Genomic DNA, 20,701 nt, shown 5'->3' with positions numbered 1-20,701 from the left:
TAGAGGCAAACAGGCAAGAAAGAATGGCAGTAAGGGAAAGAACAGGAGATTCCACAAGCCATGGTGAAAAACAAAAATAACTTTTTTTTTTTAAGGAATTACTTTCGGCTATTTGGCAAATGGCCAAAACTGAGAAACTAAACTCTTTATTCAGACATGAATGAAACAGACATCCTAACTTTCGGCTGATTTTCTGACCTATTCTACTATAATATAACCTCACAGCTGCCTTCTCCCTGCTAAAATAGTATCACCTGCATACTGCTACCAAGTGAAGTAGCTCCTCTGAGGGATTCGGACCATGCTTTTGTTCAGAATGGGTAGCAACACACAAGGAACAGCCTCATGCATCATCTCCTCCAAAGGAAACTATTCCTGAGGTCAGTATCCAAATTGCAAACCGTGTCCAGAGAGAACAGGGTGAAAACCCTGGTGCTGAGTGGCAGAAGGCCCCCGCCTGCCCATTTTATGGTCAGTAACCAAAATCAGATGCACCCTAAGCTTGAAATAGTGCAAACCTTAGTGCATGAGGTTAAAAGAAAGTCAGCTGCAACCACTTGTTTATCTGCCTACTTGAGGCAATGAGGAAGAGCCCTGCAAGCTCTAAACCAGCAGAGCATGAACCACAAAAAATACCAACTGTGCGACAGACTGACTAGAAAGTGTCCTTCTGCACAACTACTGATGTGAGAAAGCTCAAGCATGCCCGGTGAGCTCTGCTTGTGCTCCTCAGTGAGCTAACTGCTAAAGGCAAGTTTACTTTTAGTATGACCAAGCTAGGAAAAGAACTACATCTCTTCATGTGTGCAGCTTCAGTCTCAATGAGGGCTTGTGATGCTGTTGCAATATAAATAGAAACAATGATATTCATGAGTTAGACTTGGACATAGTACAACTCACCCCTCATTACCCAGGCAGAGATCTCATTGCACAGCAAAAGCAAGCGACGAGAAAAAAAAAATTTCCAGGCTCTGCTAATTTAACACGATTTTGTTGGATCATGTTAAATCTTGTTCCAGTAACTCCCCCGAGCTTTCTATGTGTGGGAGGGGCACACAGCATGGGATATGAATACAATTAAGCCACAGAGTACATTAAAAAATACTTCATATTGTGGGCTACACAATTTTCAGCAGGAAATACATACTTAATCTTCTGGTAGTATCTTGATTTCTTTATTTTCTTTCAAGTAATTTTACAAAGTACTGACATCTAACTCAGTGAACTATCTACATTACAACTCCCCATTTGAACTTCTGATTTTCTTTTATTCAAAAAACCTGCCACAAGCGCAATTATTCAAACAAGATAGAATGATGTTTCCACCAGGAGCACATAGCCTCCAGGTGATGACTTGGATCCAATCCCAACATACATGCTGTTTTACAAAAGAAGTGGAGGGTTTTGCTGGGGCAATATAGACAACTTGCAATGCTACATGATACAGCAGAGTAAAAGCTGGAAATGTACTCTGGATCTTTAGCAAAACCTTCACAATGAATCCTGAAAAAAGCCAGACATGCTGCTGCTACCTTACCCTAGTTTTTGCAATGGTATTGAAAAGGTTTCAGGACACACTTGATGTTATTTACACAAGAATAATGTGCAAATTCTTGTGTCAAAGATAAAGGTCATAACCCTCTCCCATCTCTCCTGACACTTGCACTAATTACTTCTTATTTATCTGAACTGTTTTTTTCCAGAGTATAACTGATTGTCTTTTATAGGTGTAATACAATCACAGCCTTTCATCTGAAAATCATTAGGCTTCTGTATGTACGAACGATTGAATCGCCTCAGTCTGTAAATATGTCTTTCCTTTGCATTTCTTAAGTACAGTGTTTCCTTTCAAGTTATTCTGTGGCAACTAAACTATATAAATATTCTCCCTGATATTACTACAAGAATTTTTTTTTCATTGTTACCAAGTTTAAAATATTTAAAGAATACTTACATAAACAGGATGGAGATCCACTCCATACATTTCCAGGGATTTGGCCACCCCTAAGTAGTTAACTTCTGCCTCAGCAGGAACTTGACCCCTGTAAACAAAATTCTGTCTAAGAACTTTGCACTTTCAGTCAACATATTGAAATAGATCATATTAATAAATACAGTCTGCTGGACAGGTATGCAACCCTTCCTAACATTTGTTTAGACTGTCATTATCCTTTCAGCATTGTACGTCTGCTCGCTCCAAGTAAGACTGGACAGTAGGCATAAACTTTTACTAAACTCTCTGCTGCAAGATCCCACCACATATATATGCTACGGTATATACAATGTACACCTAGTACAGTGGCTAATCTTTTTCCCGTTGTCACAAACATACTTGAGACATTCAATTTCTAGGCTTGAATATGCAAAATATTTTTTTCCAATAACAACATGATTATTAATAAAGCAGGAATGAAATGATTGACTGGGGTACTATTTCCCCATAGCAGTGCTGAAGCTACAAAGGATTTCTGAAAGCAGGGTTCATGATTTCACATAAAATATTCCTTTATTCATAAAATCTTGCCTACAGGAAGTCCCACCAGCTGGTAATACCCAAGTCTGCTACTGTAAGAACAAAGTTTGGAGTCTGTCTCATGAGATTACCAGTTTCAAAGATCTAGCTTGCCTTCCTCTCTGCAAGTATCAATCCATCAGTTAAAAACTACCATCAGCTGCATGCTGGTAGGAAACAATAGGGGAAAACTGGTGGGGAAAAAAACTGGCTACTAGGAACATATTTGACATCACTGATGAAGAATTTATTTTCAAAAAGAACAAAATTACTAAATAAATTCAAAGCCTTCAACAGACTTATGCTCAGAGTTTAATTTGTTCTTCCCTTAATAACTGCCATTGATACAACAGCAAGACACTCTGTTGCAAGCCTGAATAATTGAAGCTGCATTTTCATCTTCGCTCCTTTTTAACACTTCTGTGAAAGCTACTGGACTGTTACTGGGAAAGTACAGCACATCTTGTGAAAATAACAACTCAAAAAGCTGCACCTCCTGCTTCACCCTGTGATTGGTCTCTTGGGGAAATACTTCACTGCATTTGCTACCTTTCGAATTCAAGGTGTGAAGCAGGGCTCAATATTTTGACTCAAGACCTGGAAAAGTCCTGCAATATGCACATTCTCCCTTCTTGTCTCCCCATTCTCTACAGCCTAGCAGCTACTTTCCAGGTTTTCCCAACTTTGTTTATGCCCAACGAGGTAAAAAACACATCTAATGTGAAAGACATGAAAGAGCAGTGCTAGCATGAATGCAATACTATAGGTATTTAAAATACCTTCTTTGTATCTGGGAGATGGGTTGCTTCAGCCCATCTTATCCATGTAGCAGCACTGATACTGCTTCAGGTGTCAGTCCTTCTTTCCAAGGACTCCTGGAAAAGCAGCAGACCTGAAGCTTGTAAGACAAACCCCTTTCTTCAAGAGCTGGATTTCCCAGAAGATCTGTGATTCATCACTATATGGAGAACACTGGGTATTCAGCACATCAGCATTGTCACGTCTGACATCTTTTATCCACTTGTGCTATAAAAATTTACTCCACAGCTTGATTTTTTTTACATCTTGTTGGTAGGTCTCAGAAATGTAAGCAAAACGTTCACTGGAGCAGTATTGTCTTACTGAGTTTCCAGGCAGGCTAAATATCAGTCCTGAGCAAAGTGGATTACACCATTACCAAATTAGTGCTAGAATCCAACACCAATTTAAATACCGCTTACTGACCATACTTAGAAAAATGCCAGCATGCTTATCCCCCTATTCTCACCTGTCTCTGACAGTACCAAAGGCTCATATGTCAAATAAGAGCGTGCACGTGTATAAGTATTTGCACAATAATAAATGATTTATAAGAAAGTGTATTTGCAAAAATATTAAAGGAAGCAAAAATGTGAGCTGGATCTTCTGAAAGAAGCAGATGGAAGCCAGAGGAAGAAGTCGTCCCAAACGCAGATGGAGAAGACAGAATGTGAAGGGGAGAGGGGAATGTCAGGGAACGAAACAATTCCCACCACTACAAAGGGTAAGTGTTTCATCTTTACCGTGTATGAAAACACAAACTCTCCTCAGCATCATATAACCTGAGAATACACCCTAAAACTGAAACAGTCTTTGCAATTGGTAATGACAGTGAAGGCAATGTAACAGCCATGCTCCGCTCATTCAGATTGACAAAGAGCACCTGAGTGCCACTGATGGCCCTAAACAACATTGAAAGCTACTCTCAAAGCTATCAGGGGCATTTTAGCTTTCCCCTGGCCCCAATGACAGCATGTAATACCGATTCAAAATACACAAACAGCTGACTTCCCAAGTATCAGTTAGTCCCAGATCTGCTGCAGTGTGGAACAGGCAACGTCAGAGGGCCAATACAAGCTCTCCCATTTGCACTGAGGGATCGTATCCCTCCTCCAGCACTACGAGTGTCTGCTTCTTCACGTGCAAGCACTGAAGCCACTGCTTCGTCGTCCAGATGTGGATGACAACATAAGGTCACCCCACCCTGCTATGTGGCCTTGGGATTGCCAGTCTGGTTTACAGATTGGACAACAATCACAGTAGGCAGACTGCAGAGACATAATGCAGTCAGAAACCGCTCCCACCTGTGACTTCCCTCACCGTACTTGATTTAGAAACTTGCTCCAAAAACTGCATCCTGAATGACTACCTGAATAGCTATTGTGCCGTGTAAAAAACGGAGAGATAACCCGCAACCAAAACCAGTTCATCTGGACATAACTAGCAGGCACATGCAGTGCCACAGCTGTCATGCAAAAAAACCCCGTGCTTCCATGCTGGGCTCCAGGAAGGATAAAGAAGTTCTTCCAAACCACATCAGAAACCTGTCCCTAAAATGTCTCCGGCAGGTGAGATAATTTGGGATATACCCTTGGCCATTCTAGCTTCAAACTTCTTAACTAAAGAGACCGCTGCCACCTGTGCAGAAGTCAATGCTGGCAGAGCTGATGATGACAGGCTGAACTAGCAAGGGGCACACCTTAGTTTCACTCTCTTTTCTGATGCTGCTAAATCCCTGATACCTAACTGCAGCCAAGCAGCAAGAGTATCAGAGGTCTAGATCAATAAGCATATAAAAACAATAGAGTCAGTGTTAAGACAGTTATCATTCCTCTTCGCAACCACTGTTCTCCCAGCTTCTGAATTTCATCTTCAAGATTATAAACTTTTGGAGGCAAATGGGTCTTAATCTGATTTACTACACTAATGACTACAGAAACTTGAGAGGAATGAAGGTTGTTTAGTATCGGTGGCCTGGTACATAACAATTCATCTCAAGTTTCGTTTCTCAAACACAACATCTGTGATGCTGAACCAAACTAACTCTCTGTGACTCAGTTTCCAATCTCTGGAACAGAAGATACTTCATAAAAGGACCTGTAGTTCTCCATAATGCATCAATTACTGTAACACAGTCAGGTAACCACACAGAAATAATTATTGAACAACAGACTCTCTTCCCTGCAAGAGAAAGCTCAGGTCAATGTGGTCAGCTCAGGTCAACTGGCACAGACTCCAATTACAGGAGAACTCTTCAAGAAGAACAGCAGTGTCTCTGAGTTAATACCTATTTTCATTAAACAAGGCACAAATAACACTAATGTGCAAAACTACAGGCAAGAAATTACTTAACCTTCATCCAGACTGTGGCTTAATTATAGCAAGAGAATCAAGAAATCTAGATCTACATACAAGATGGCTAGCTCTGATTATCTCTACATTACTTTGACAAAGGGTATGATGAACATACTCATAAAATGTTTCTTACTGCTCTCATCTTAATAAATGGTTATATCACAATTGCACCTAACTTGGATTTGTTAGAACAAGCTTCTTTATACTTACCAGGAACTGAACTTGGAGATAAGCAAGTAAATGTTTATTTTGGCTTTATGTACGGTTGAACTTCTGGCATATGTTTTATTTTCAAAACCAATTTCACTTTTTGCATTTTTGAAGGCACTGTGGTCTAATATTTGGAACAGCAAGTCAGGAAGCCAATCTCTGACTTGCAGGGCTTTCACACAGTGACTGGCAGTTTGGCCTCTGTTACTCATACACCAAGAGTACTTCAGTCTAAAACTAATCTCACTGAAAGTATTTCATACGTAGAAGGCCATTTCTAAAAATGAGTAAGTGGGACAAAAAGTGGCTCTGAATTGCTGGGGATCTTTTTATATTTTTTGTACGCTTAGAGACAGTGTAGAGTTAAACCTCCTCTTTAAGAAGACTACTTACACAGCTCCCGCAAATGCATCTAGTATTTAAGCTATATTCACACAACATCACTTTCTAGCTCTGCCTTCTTTACTGGAGATCATGTTTCTTGCTCCAACTTCCCTAAGAGATTGCTATGTTTCTCCTCTCTATGTTGCTGCTGTTGCTCCCCTCTCAAGCACTGACAGAACTGATGGGGCCAGAGGTTACTAGTTCTTATTTTGTTCTGCTTATCTGTTGGGGACCCCAGTCCATCTCCTGGTTGTCCCTACTGCAGTTTTGCTTACCACTCCATTGACAAATAATCAAAGGAAAGCATTGTATGCACAAACTGCAGTATGACAGAAAGTCAGCTGACTCCCAAAGCAGCATCTTGGGATCCACCGTCAGGCAGAGATTATCCAGAATGTCAATGATAGTACAACTCACATGTTTTGTGTCCAAGGTGATTATTATTCCAATAACTGGAAGACAGAGAATTGAAGTTTTGCAGTCTCTATTATAAAAATGAATCTGTCTTTTCCAACTTTTACAAAGGTTAAGTTGGGATTGCATGTACCTCCCAGGTCTGTTGACATATGTGTTTCAGATCTCTGCAGTTCTCCTTTGTCCTGTCTGCCGTGCGCCTAATATTCTCCTTCTGCAATCTCTCCAACAGTTCCCCCTGCCCCATGTTATAACTCTAGCTTATTCCCACCTTCTCAGCTCCTTCTCGTACATAAGAAATGTTATCGTGTACAGTTTCAAGGCCTGTGAACTTCTGTAGTGCCTTGTTCAGTTTAAAGCAAAATTATTTTGAGGCCCACCAGACACGCTGTGTTCCCACTGCTTTAAGGTCACACACACAGTTTTGGAATTTGGTTTTTGTCCAGAAACCAGCACTTTGAATGCCTGGTGCTGCCTGAAGACTCTGTTTCTATCTATCTAGGTTGTGCTTTTTTTCTTACAAATTGTATGTTCTTCCTTACAGTGGAATCCTTTATATTGGCCACTGCCAATATGTTTTATGTAAGACATGTTGGTTAACAAAATTGAAGGACTTTATGCTTGTAAAACCAAACTGTCTCTTTAATTCATGCAGCTGTTGCAACTGAGATTATCACTTAAACCATGGGCATGCAAACTGCTTTCCTGGTACCTCCTGCAATGTGAGCTGCTTCCACAAAGGTTCATGCAGGTTGCTACAAGCACTCCTTCATTACCCTAGCTAAGGATCTGGCAAGAAAATAGAGGCTTCATTGTACCAAGAGCTGTACATTATTAGATTAAAAGTGGTTTTGTCCTAACAGTTCATTTGAATACACAGGGCAGTACGAAAAAAAGAAATTTATTATCCCCATTTTACAGACAGTTGACTGAGGCATGGGCATAATAAGCAATTTGTCCAAAATTATGGGAAATCTGTCCTGGAACAGGGAATTGAACTCACAGATTTTTATTTCATTCTTTTTAACTACAAAACTAAGAGGAAATAGGAGCACTATTAAGACTGCTGGTTCTGAAACAACCATACCTAGGTCTGACAGACATTGTATTTCTAGTTATTGTCCTAATCCATTCCTAAAAGAACAACTCCAATTACATGAAATGTTTTCTGTTTCTGAGGGACATAACTGGGTGCCCTGTGTTCTTTTCTCGGGTGTAGAGACCTCCACCCTGCACCACAAGCTGCTCCTTTACCCACCTACCAAGTATTTCCAAATCTGATGTTACCTGCCAAGTTCCCAACAGTACTGAGTTCTTACATCAGAGTTTTGTGTATCCGTTCTATGGCATCCTCCAGCTCTTCCTTCTGGTCTGGAACAAAGCGGTACTCCGAGACGTAACCTGCAGTGTGCTTATATGGGTCATAGTCCCCCAGCTCAGCTAGAGGACACAAGAGGAAAAGAAAGGTCACCAATTTTCAACACTTTCCATTAACCAAAAAATACGTTATATAATCCACCTATTGGTGCCAAGCCACCTCTTTCCAACTGTCAATTTACCATGCAGCCAGTTAAAAAACCCAAAGACAGTACAGAACTGTTCCTGTTAGCACACATAAAACCAAGAAAAAATGTCTTCAGTCATTTTAAAAGAGAAATGGAAGGTTCAAAGAGCTAGAGGCTTTGACAGGAAATCTACCACTTCTACAGGACTAGATATAATTTTGTCCAAGCCAGCAAAGTTGAAATTTGATGACGTATTATTTGGTAGCATATGTAAAACAAATGTAGAAGAAAAGTCTAGTTTTTCAGTATCGATGGCCTTACAATAAGCTGTGATATTACAGACAGAACTGATCCATATTCTTTCTGGGACTCTGAACATAAATGTCAGTGTGGGAATGCGAATGGAGACAAATATCCTGAGACACTTAGAGGTATGCCCTTCTAAGGGTAAGCATCATTTCTTGTAAGGAAACACAGGACTTCATTTTCAATAAAGAATTTATATAGTTCCTGAACATTAAATTCACTTTCAAAATCAAAATATTTTTTTAAATAATTTTCTTAAAGAAAATAACATAATGAATAGCCAATATAATTTTCTTTGAAACAACCTTGAATTTGCATATATTAGTCATATCAGTTTACACATTGCAATGCAATTATACAATAATATGCACCTTGACCAGAACTCACTTATAGTGATCTTAACTATAATTGTATCTATCTCAGAAACTCTGCAAAAGTTAGTATTTCAATTTTTTAATAACCCTAGGTAAAATCTGCATAGACTGGGCTTCTCTGAGCAAAGCTTCACAGAAGGTTTCTATCCAATGACCACTAAGCCAAAAACATAGCCAGAAGGAGTCTTCAAGAGCCAAGAATAAGACTCATCTAATAACTCATGTTTCTTTCCAGAATTTAATGATGTTTCTAGAATAAGACAGTGATCTGCTCAGTAGAGATGCTGAGCAATTTCGCTAGAAAATCTCCATAAAAACAACATGATTCTTGCCCACAGCAGGAGTAAGAACAGGAATTACTACAACAGCAACAACTTCAGCATTCCCATAGGAAAATCACTATATTCTGCAAACTGTGCCATAGGTACTGATTTTTCCACCATCACCACTATAATAGTCTGCAGTCTTCAACCACAAAAGGAGGAAAACGACTCGTGCTAAGGACAGGATCTGCCTGCAGACCAAAGATGACACCCAGGCACAACCTGACCAGTGAAAGCAGGGCCCATGGCTGGAGCAGGACATGGGTAGAGGACTCTGTGAGAACACACAGCCCCAGCTACCTCTCTGGATCTCAGCAGCTGCTAGCTCCACCGGGAAAGACACCACCGATACCATTACAGAAGCAGAGCTTCTCAGCCATTACTGAATTCCCACAAATGCACTTCATCTGAGATTAGAAAAGCAAAAAGCACGGTCTGGCACATGACCCTTGGAACGGCGGTTGACCTGAGTGCTGATGCTTTGGGTTCATATTTTCAGTGTCTGACACAGACACTTCTCAGGTGTCTTAATACACTTTGAACAACTGCAGGCCCTAAATAAAAGGACAAATCTTTTTACAGAGTCCATGGGAATGTATGCTTGCTGGTGCTAGGACAACTTTAACCCACTGTATGTAACCTTTGCCACGCTTTAACTCTCCTCTCTCATGTGAGCTTGCTCATAGTTTTCCAATAGAATATCTGAGATTAGAATCACAGGAATAGGATTTTATACCAAAACAACAGCTGCCCATATTCCAACCACTTTACAAAATGACTAAAGGACAAGAATTTATTCTTTCTATTCATTTCTCATAATACAATTAAGATGTTACCATCATCACATATTTTTCTGCTTCATACCTGCAGTATTTTTTCAGGGAAGGCATGTATGCCAATAAAGTGAAACGTGCATTGCAAACAGTTTTTCACAGTATAACACGTCACATTTCTTAGATGGCAAAATGAAGTTGAAAATAATTGTACAAAAATAAAAAATGCCTGAAATTTTAGCTTTTCAGAAACACATATAACACACCATGAAATTCTGTAGAATGCCCACTCCCATTTCATACACAAATCATTCTGCCTTGTTATTCTAAAATGGCAATGAAAGCAGGACTATTTTTTATCTTGTAGTGTTTTTATTTTTTTATGTTGTATTAAGTGTTGTTGAGTCACACTTGGAACACCAATAACACAAATAATCTTTGCTTAATACGTATTACTCATGAGAAATCTAAATTTAACATAGAACAAATTACAGATACAGGTCCCAGCATGGCTCATCACAAGATGTTTGGTCACCAATTGTGTTTGAATACAGAGCTTGAGCTGTACTGTGAAAGGAATAACTAACTGGTAGACAGACAGCTCCTTTCTAATTGATTGCTAGTTCTATGAAGTATGCAGGATGTAACATCCACTTCTGAAAAACTAACTACTGATGGGTGAATGCAGATAAATGACAGATAGAATTAAAATTCTTCACTTCAGGTCAAAACACATCCTCCCTTCAAGCATAGGTGCATTCATATTGACATAATGTAATTTTTGAAAGAATCTTGTATTTGACAGACTTTGTTGGCTGAAACCTGCCAATAGCCCATCAAATCTCTAAACCTCCCAATGAGGTTTTCTCATACTCTATATGCAATCCAGAGTAAATCATAAAGTCTTAAGAACATGATAAGACTCAGAAAGGGAAAGGGTGTTTGGCAGAGTCTTCAGACTGACTTCTCAGTTTCTTCTTTACATTAGCTTCTGTATTGCTTCTATATTATCTGTTCAGAATGGTCATCTATTTACAGTTCTTGAGCTGAAATCAGTCATATTAGTTTTGTTCTGTTTTGAAATGGATGCGTAAAGTGTTAGTGAAGTCTTCAGTCACCACTTAATAATGCAGGACTAAAAGAAATAAGCTCTCAGTTGGCCAGAAGAACTTACATTGAATCACATATGCTCCCAGCTGTGCTGCAGTGTTGACTGGACAAGGCAAACGGCCCTGTAAAACATCTTGCTTGACCTGCAAGAAAAACTGATACCTAAAACACAGAGAGAAAACAAAGTTGTTATTTCAGTATCGAGTCTGATGCACCAAGTAATGTTTCTTCATCTTCCAGTTTACTGAAGACATACCACATACCATTACTATGTCACAGTCAAAAACTGTATTCCTCGCTGAATGACTTTTCCCTTATTGACCCTTGAATTGAAGTAACAACTAAGATTAATTTAGTGAAAGAATCTAGGTAGGGGAGCACTCTGTAGTTTTCCCATCTCCTTATATCATGCAGATAAAGTTAATTTTCCCCCTAAAAAAGTGATTTCCCTCTTTCGATTTTCATAGAGCAGTCAGGAAGTGGAGAACAGAGCTAGGAATCAGAAAAATTGAAAAAGAAACCTATCGAAGGCTGAAGTTTAACCTGATCAGTGGGTCAACGTAAGGCAGAACTGTGTATTGGATACTTCTTTACTCAAAGGTTTCTTCTCCACACACCAGAGTACCAACTCTAGAGCAGAAAGTAGATTTGACGGAGTCCATACACCCATGAAAAAGATGGATGGGCATACCATCAGCAGCTAACTGTGTTTGTCATAGCATAGGGTACTCTCCTTCTTGGAATAGAGATAGCAGGGGTAAAAATGTAATTTTTAAAGTCATGACCTGCTTCTACACTTGATGAAGCATGTACTGAGACCACTCACAGTGAAACAATGTGCACTAAACAGATGGAAAAGACAAGAAAACAAGCCATCATACAAAGGATCTGCTTGGTTTTGCAACTCCCCATACTCATTTATAGGAAATCTTTTAAATGCTGTTTGGATTTTGTCTGGTTTTATTACAACAGATTTATGCAGTTTCACATCATCCTAAGTCAATTTCTTGCACCAAGTTCATACAAAAGGTTACAATACAGAGAAGGTAACTTTTCAAAGAAAAAAATGGTCATCCATACAAACACATAGCTTTTTCATTATTCACGAATTCAACTTTTTCTACATACAGCCATTCAGCTACACTGCAAATAATTTATTCTGTGTTAGTACAAGTTACTTATGAAAGCACCTTGGAATGATCTGTAAGTTCAAAGTGCATTTACACTGATTTCAGGGAAGTTCACGAACTGCAGGTTACATGACAGCTGATCCACAAATTGTTTAAGATCCAATCAAATTTACTAGACTTTATGAACCCAGATGAGCCTCTGAATAAGGATACCAGTGTCTTTCCAGTTAACGATCCCCCAGAATTTGTGCTGTGACAGATATTATAGTAGGAAATGTCCATCCTTAAAAAAATGGCTAATATTCTCCACCTTAAAGGACCAGAACACCGCATAAGAATTTTCTGGGAATGTCATAGGCAACACAAAGCACATACACTCAGTGTTTCTTCACTCTAAGTAATGCCTCAGTACCGCTTCTAGCTTATGCTTGCCAGTCCTACCTAGACAAATCTTCTCTGTATGAATGATGATAATGACAAAAATTATTTTACATCCACTGTGGAGTACACAGTATACACAGGTTCTTTTTAACCTGAAAAGCATTTCTGATATGCACCTGTCTTACTGTTAGCACTTCTCCATCTCTACAGTGCAGTTTCATACCAGATGATGCTACAAATGTCTCTTCCACGTAGCAGGTATCTATATTTCCGCATTCTCATAGTGTAGTCTCAAAATAAAGCAGGATAGGAAACTGCAAAAAACACCCCCTCCCTGCAAAAAAGTCAGAGCCAACTGTAAAGTGCTTAAGTGACTCGTATAAAGTGAACAATCTCAATTCCCACTGAAGCCACTAAGCTCCTCACAAAACCAGCCTTTTGTCCAAACTTGTAGCTAAAGCCCTCTCATCTTTTACACTGTCAAGTTTGTCATGCATATATAATAGTGCTTAAGTGCTAGTTTGCTCTAGCAAACTCATCCAGCAAATGTTAATATGAATCACCGCAGTGTTAGCTTTTGCCTACAAGCCAGACAGATTTTTCTGTGAAGCAATTACAAATTTGACAGGTTTTCATTATTTGCAAATAGTAATCATGTAACGCACAGATCATCAACATCTCATAACAACAGACTCTGGTCTCATATCCATTAAAATAACAAACACATGCTCCGAAGAAACACGTTGGTTAACACAAAACAATTAACACATCAGTGGAATTACATGCTTAGGCAGAAAATTACTACTATAAAGAAAAATAGGGCCTTTAACCCCTCCTAAGCAGAAGGAGGTTTTATTATTATTACATTTTTTTCTGAAAAGGTATACCTTCCTTCCAAGGTTTGCTCAGAAATTTTGAGGACATTTGACTATTCAATGTGTTTTCTTGAAGACTGCTGATACAAGCATATCGCTTTCTTATGCCCTCCCTCTGTACCATCTAAGGTGCAAATTCTGCGTGACCAAAGACTGCAGACATGAACAGAGGCTTACTAATTATACTAAAATGCATTTTGACTAGATTCACACACGTGATCAGCAGTGCAAATCACTGACTGACCTTATCACAACGCAAAGAGAAATAGTTTTTAAAAATTTAGTCCCTGTCATTTCCCAGACAGAAATCCACCCTGCCTCCCGGGTAGCAATCTCAACAGGTTCAGTGGCCGAAGCTCCCTTCCCAGGGCCATCTGTCTTCCCCTGTGAGCAGGGTTGAAAGAGCTTCTGGAGAAGTTCAGGAAAACTGCATCAAACCTTCACAGTATACGGGCATCACACTGCAGCCAGCTTATGCTCTTTTACCTGCAAAGTCACAGTGTTTATTATTTTTACCAGGCCAGCCTCAATCTTGTTATATTGGAGAGTTCCACTCCTGCTGTGCCAGTATGGAAACAAAAGAATTTTCTCACTCTGGTACAAGAAAAATATTCTGCCTGTGCTGCAACAACTGCCACCTTTGATTAACGAAAATTAAAAACCCTGCGTGCATTCTAATGAATTCTCATGCGTCATATTCCTAGGACATCAAAAGAAATATTTTGGCATTTATTAATGCAAGCCAGCGCACTAATTTTGTCCACCTACCCATCCAAATTCTCAAATTTCCTTTTGAACCTAAAACTAATTGTCTGAGACCTTTCATAAATAAAGCAAACAGAAAACCCTGTGCATGAGAGTTCAAGCAAGCATGTGTGCGTATGTCACCATGTGCATGCATGTGCATGTGTTAGTGTGTGCATCCTCATATTTTGTAGAAGCCAAGCTTAGTTCAAAGAACCAAAACCATGGAATTCTTCAACTTCCTTCACATATTTTTAGAAAGACCAAAAGAAATCCTCTTGAAAAACAGTTCTGGAATTTAAGCTATGGCCAATAAAGAAGAAAATTCCCTGTATTTATATTTGATATCCAAGTAAACTCTAAACTTGATTATAGCACAATCACACAAGATGTGACAATGCATTCCTTAAAAAAAACCACAGAAATGTACATCAAGTCCCTTCTGTTTTTGATGCACCAGAGAGCACCTTTTCATCTTGGGCTTCCAAACAGTTGTCTATACCAACCATTGTAAAGGTAGTCACTATTCTCTTCCTACGAATACATGTTCAAGCAAAAAAGTTCAGTTGTTCAAGAAAAAAAAAAAACACCCAGCCACACCACAACAATATGTACCTGGCAGGAATAGATTACTACCCTTAAATCAACAAACTACACTCTTATTGAATACTGTACCTTGTTATTTCTTCTTTAAGTTTACATGGATCCTCTGCATAGAACTTAATGCCAAAATACAGAGTGTATGGTGGTCCAGCTGATGGGAAAAAATATTTGGTGCAAAAGTTAGTTCTTATGAACTGTTAATTGTTAGGAAATGTTACTAGTTGACTACAAAACAGCTACTAAGAAGCCTACCTTAGTATTTTATGAAACTGCAAAGTTTTATAAAAAATCTTACATCCATACAGCAAATCCATACATCTACACTCATTACGCAAGGGAAGAAAAAAGGATTTTTATTATTTTTCTAGTCATGTGTTTATTTATTCAGAGCTTGTCTGTCTACTTGGAGTTTTTGCTTACTTTGAAGATTTAACTTTAGATTTCATTGCTAACTTACTAGTTCTCCAAGATTTTTTTTTTTTTACTGCTTGATTTTGACTTTTAGATACCTTTTCCACTGAAATTTTTTGAAAAATGTAATTGTGCATGAAATGTGATTCCCTGTCGTAACTAGTAGTACTGAATACTAATCCCTTCCACACTTCCAAATATCTTATGGAGCAACTTTAATTATGTGCCACTTTAATTAAGAAATATTTGGAAAAGGTTTTCTCATTCACTGTTTTTAAATGTTACTCTCCTGAAAAATTCAGTTAACTCAGTACTGAAGTTCTTACAGCTGCATTTATTCAATGCATGCTCCACTTCTACATCTTTTTATAGATCTCCAAATTCTTAAGTAAAATAATCCTATCCTGTTCTTTAATTATAATAAAAATAACAGATCTTGCATCTGTGATATCTGAAGAGTGATAGTAACAGCAGACACTCTATTATCAGTAGGAGGCACTACTTTTACTTTCAGAAGCAAAAAGGAATCTAAGTTGGTCGTGGTATGGTACAGTATGATAGACGTATCACCATTACTATAAAATGAATTATATGTTAAGAATAGTATCATTTATTATTCTAAAATAAAACGTAAGCACAGAGAAATCTTGGACAATAATCACACAAATGTTTGGAAAACAATGGTATGTTCAAGCTACGTATGAAATTTTGATACAGCTATGAACTGCAGTAATAAACTTGTTCAAGAACTCTCAATCTGTTGTGACTAGAATATAAATGTAGTACAGGCTGTATATATGGAACATTGCCTGTTACTTCATCTTCAGATACATTCTTTTAAGTTCAAATTAAATACATACTGTTTATCAATTCTTTATGTTCAGCAAGGGTCTTTGCAGGATCCAGCCAGTACTGTGAAAGAGATAATTATGGAAATTAGTCACTTAACAGGAAAATTAATACAGAACAATTGCAATTCTGTATTTATTCATATATTGATATTTATTAGCAGACTGACACACTTCAGTCTGCTAATGATAAACTTGTGCCAGCTTCTGATCAGAGAAACACTGTCTGTACAAGTCTAATGTTGCATATCTTCTCTGGGAGTAGGGGTCTTCCTAAAACGAAATCTATTTGGTAAGAGCCACCACACCTCAAGCTCGTGACAAGATGGCTCTACAGAATTATCATACTAAGTACCCAGTGGTGTCCCCCTGATCTGCTATAGCAAGTATATGGATGTGTAACCTTGCTATTTTCTTCATGGGAGATTAATCTAAGCAGGGTAACTCTAAACAACAGCAGCAACAAAGCATGAAAGACAGGACCTACAAGGAAAGAATGAAGGGGCTTGACTTATTTTCTGAAAAACAAAAGACTGTAGGGGGAAATAGGCATAACAGCATTCTTCCAACACCTGAGAAATTGCTGTAAGAACATAGCAATCTATTTTTCTTCATGTCCACCAAGTATGAAGAAATTGGCTTAACTAGAAGCAACGAAAAATTATTTTTTACTTTCAGAAACGGTTTCTAGAAGCAGGGGGAGAGGATGACTGGAAATCAGCACCAAGGGAGGGAGGGCACAGACTCTTCCACCGGATGGTTTACGGGACTAGTTGTACAAATGTGTCAGAAATGATCGAGGTACACTCAGTACACCACAGAAGGATGAACTGTTTCATGGGCTCCCATACCATTTGATCAACAGATAACCTGCAGTCTAATTTCTCACTGATTACTCTGCCCTGCCTTTATCAAACTTCTAATAAAAGTTATCCTGGTGTTACTGCTGACCACAGACCAGCTGTGTACTCGGCATTATGGCTACACAGGTCACCAGCATCCTGCTCTTGTAATCCCTCCAGCTACTTTCTTCCTTAGCTTGACATTTCTATGATTCAGTTTTGGAAGAAACTGCAGGGGCAGCGGCCAAGATCATTCTTGTCTTCCTTTTTTTCACTCCTCTTCCCTCACACACAGACTTTTTGGACCAGTTGAGATTGGCACTCCCTCTTAAAAGACAGGAAACAAAAAAGCTGCAGAACACAGCTGCTAGAAAGAGCAAATTAAGGCATATTGAATGTACTCCACCTGTACCCTGAGGAACTACACAGACTAATGAACAAAGAAACTCCTTATCTGCATCCCTGAACTAACCCTATAGAGAATAAGAATAAAATGATTAATCAAAAAATCTCCCCCTTCTATCCAGAGAACTTATCTGGACTAAAAAAAATCCCCTATTAGAAGGAGTAGCATAAAGAAGAGAGGGAAAAACATTAAAAAGCATTTGAGTGGAAAATCTCAAGCAACTAATTCCATAAGTGGTTGTAAACAACTACCATTATTTTGACAAAACATGAAAACAAACTACTCCCATTAGCTGCCGATCCACCTGCAATAGAAACAGCAGTATGCCTTGTTCTTGGCCATTGCTATTTCAAGTCCTGGAATGTTTGTTACGAAAATTTCCTAAATTTTGAAAGAAAAAAAATATTCAGTACATGCTTGTATTGAATATATCCCATAGCGATTCAAATATAAACCCTCTTAACCTCAACAGAAGGTGGGAAAGAAAGACAAACTTGCCACACTTGTTCAAACATCCTCTTAGAACTTCAAATCAGCAATAATCTGAGCTAGCACAATAGGCTGATACAGAGATTTAACAGGCATCAGACAGCAAAAAGACTCTGCAGTGCACATTCTGGCTATGCATTTGTGATCAGAATGTGGTCTGACCTCTTCTCAAAACTGGCATTGCAGTATGAACAACACACTGTCAAGCTAACTTGCTTATCATTGACACCTTTGTGTTACGCTGCAAGAGATCAAAACTATCCTGTTTCAAAATCAGTTCAAAATCTATCATGGAATAACTCAGTCATCAAGTTCTCCTGAACTGAACTGAAATTGTCTTCAAGATATATTGCCTTGTAATCCTCCTTGCAGCTTAGCTTTACATGTATAGGCAGACTGATTATTTGTAAAAAAAAAAAAAAAAAAGGGATATTGATGGATCATCATTCAAGTTTGTAAGTTGAGCACAGAATGGTTACAGATTTCTGATTGTTTCTGCAACCTGAACTCCACCACCTCTTGTGTCCATGTGATACACTAGCTGCCATGAGACAAACCAGGTTTCGGCCAAGTAATTAAAGACCGCATGGACATATGTAGACAATACAATCAAAACAGAGTTGCATTGGAACGCTTAATTCTCGCTAGGCTGTACTTGACTGGCAAGTCAAATTATATTTTTTGTATGGTCTTCTGAAGGCAATTTCCAAGCTTGGGGGGTAGGGAGCAAAATTCAGAAGGGAAACTGCAAGTTCAGATTCAGAGGGAATCTGAAGAGAGGAGAGGGAACAAGTCTGGTTATTTGTATCACTAAACATTTCCTTTCCTTCCCCCAAACTGAGCTGGCAAGAGGAACTGCACTCTCAGCCCTCATCCCTGTAAGACAGACTGCTGCTATTTGTACTAGTGAAAATAAGCGTCAGCTGGCACGAGGAAATATGCTCTCTACCACAGGCCTCAAGATCCGTGTGCTGCACAGGTGAAGTTAAACACTTCAGCTCAGACTGGTTTACTGCTGGGGACAGAGTGGTGGGGAAGAGGCAAGAATCTCACCTGTGTTCTCATTTCTCCAGTAAGAATTTAGCATTGTGACAATGCCACAAACCCACGCTTAAAATCACTGTGTAGCTATTTATCATTTCAAAGGCTGCCAAAATTTTCCTGAAGAATGCAAGGAATGGGGGGAGAAGAGGGAGATTTCTAACATTTTATGTGTAAGCCAAAGATGAATGGAATTTCATGGATAATGAAAAGGCATTTTTCAAGCCAACGTTAGACAACAAAGATGAGAACATTTAGAAAACCAAGAACCCCAACAACAGAGCCCTCTAAGCATACACACATGTATACACAATAATGTGTATTAGATACCTGTTCAATGCTTGCATATACATATAAATAGTGTTGGGTATAGTTACAGTTTTGAGCTCGCGTGTTAAAGTGCCAAGAGAAATGGAACAAAAAAGCAGACTGGCTTACTAATCCAATGCACTTGCACAGCAGGTGCTGACAACAAACCCCGCATTCGTGAATGCCAAAGTAGCTCCAACAAACAGCCTCACTCTTTTTATCTGTTTGGGACCCAGCATGCCACTTCTCAGTGATTTCCCACCTGTATCTCTCCTGCACAGACAGCAAGGGTTATCTGACTTATAAACAGCTCACCACTACTGCAAAGAGGTAGAGGGCCCAGCATATATACCCATCCAACCGCAGGGGATCAGTTTTGTGAATCTGAAAGGGGAATTTAACATTTACAGAAGAAATGGGAAAAATATAATCATTTCTAAATAGTCCTAATCAATGCAACTACCCAAATACTAAAGTGATGGCTACTAGTTTACTAACTGTTATTTACAAAGACCATATAGTATTCATTTAATTTAATAATTTTTTTATTTACTACAACTGATTATAAATGTACAATGTTATTAAAGAAAATGATGCCCTTTTAACTTTTAGATAGAAATTATAAAAATATGTTTTAAAGTACAGCATATCTAAGAATAGATGGGCTCTATTGTCCTTCGTATTTTTACAAACTTGGCCCCCATACGAGCCAGATGTGTAAGCAGTATGCATCCAGGCACCATGCAGTATTTCATATTTAGGCCTTTCAAATGACTGCAAACATTTTTCCCCAAATCTGGAATCTTCATTCCTTGTATCTGCATAGGGTTAAACCTGGGTCAAATTCCATGAAGCTGCTTGAAACAAAATATTAACTAGGTTGAAATGTTTGCTGTGGTATCAATCAATGAAGTGTCTGGTGGAGAAAAATCTATCAACTTCAAACTAAATCCTGGACTGTCTTCATTACATTCTTACAAAGCTGTATACATCATGTCACACACGACAGTTTTTGTTCACGTTTACAACAGGAAAAAACAAAACTTTCAAGAGAAAACCCAGTAGTTAAATAATTATAATGTGAAATCACCAAGATTCTTCCACAAGCTAAGACAACACTAACAATTAGAATTATTTTGTCAGATTTTTCTGCAAATGTTCAGTGCAAAGAATCTAAATCTGCTAAGTTCAAGACATCCTTATTATATAAGAAATGTATAAATCATCAGACAATTCTTACATACAAATATGTATTTAATACTTCTGTCTTTATGAGATTCTGAAGTTATATTGATTATATTTAATATTAGATCAGCAATGTGAGTATCCTGTTGATCCTGCTACACTCTAACAGCTTACTCTTACCACCTTTAACTCACCTGACCATCAGCTTTGTCTAGGTTGTTTTAATCCATTAACAGTCTTCTAAAATTTCTAGCTTCTAATCAATATTATCAGTCTCTGTTTTCTTTCCACTGGCTATGCCATCTATTTTAACAAGCAGAACATGCCTTTTTCTTACCAGATAATTTAGTATACCATGCTTGTGGGCAAATGT

The 20,701-nt window shown here is 38.5% G+C and overlaps 1 protein-coding gene across 4 annotated transcripts in view; it reads right to left on the bottom strand.

Moving 5' to 3' along the window:
• Positions 1 to 20,701, bottom strand: part of EPB41L4A (erythrocyte membrane protein band 4.1 like 4A) — a 140,048-nt gene that overhangs the window by 59,196 nt on the left and 60,151 nt on the right. For all 4 annotated transcript variants that reach the window (XM_030005358.2, XM_030005360.2, XM_030005359.2 and 1 more), the window contains exons 3-7: positions 16,069 to 16,120; positions 14,870 to 14,948; positions 11,129 to 11,226; positions 7,993 to 8,113; positions 1,955 to 2,042 (exon numbers count right to left, since the gene is read on the bottom strand). In XM_030005358.2, the coding sequence (XP_029861218.1) occupies positions 1,955 to 2,042; positions 7,993 to 8,113; positions 11,129 to 11,226; positions 14,870 to 14,948; positions 16,069 to 16,120 (438 nt within the window). The remainder of the gene's footprint in view (positions 1 to 1,954; positions 2,043 to 7,992; positions 8,114 to 11,128; positions 11,227 to 14,869; positions 14,949 to 16,068; positions 16,121 to 20,701) is intronic.

Source organism: Aquila chrysaetos, chromosome Z (genome assembly GCF_900496995.4).
Source record: "Aquila chrysaetos chrysaetos chromosome Z, bAquChr1.4, whole genome shotgun sequence".
NCBI classification, from domain to species: Eukaryota; Metazoa; Chordata; class Aves; order Accipitriformes; family Accipitridae; genus Aquila; species Aquila chrysaetos.
Note: the sequence above shows the minus strand (reverse complement) of the source record. Positions and strands in the feature narration are given on the sequence as shown.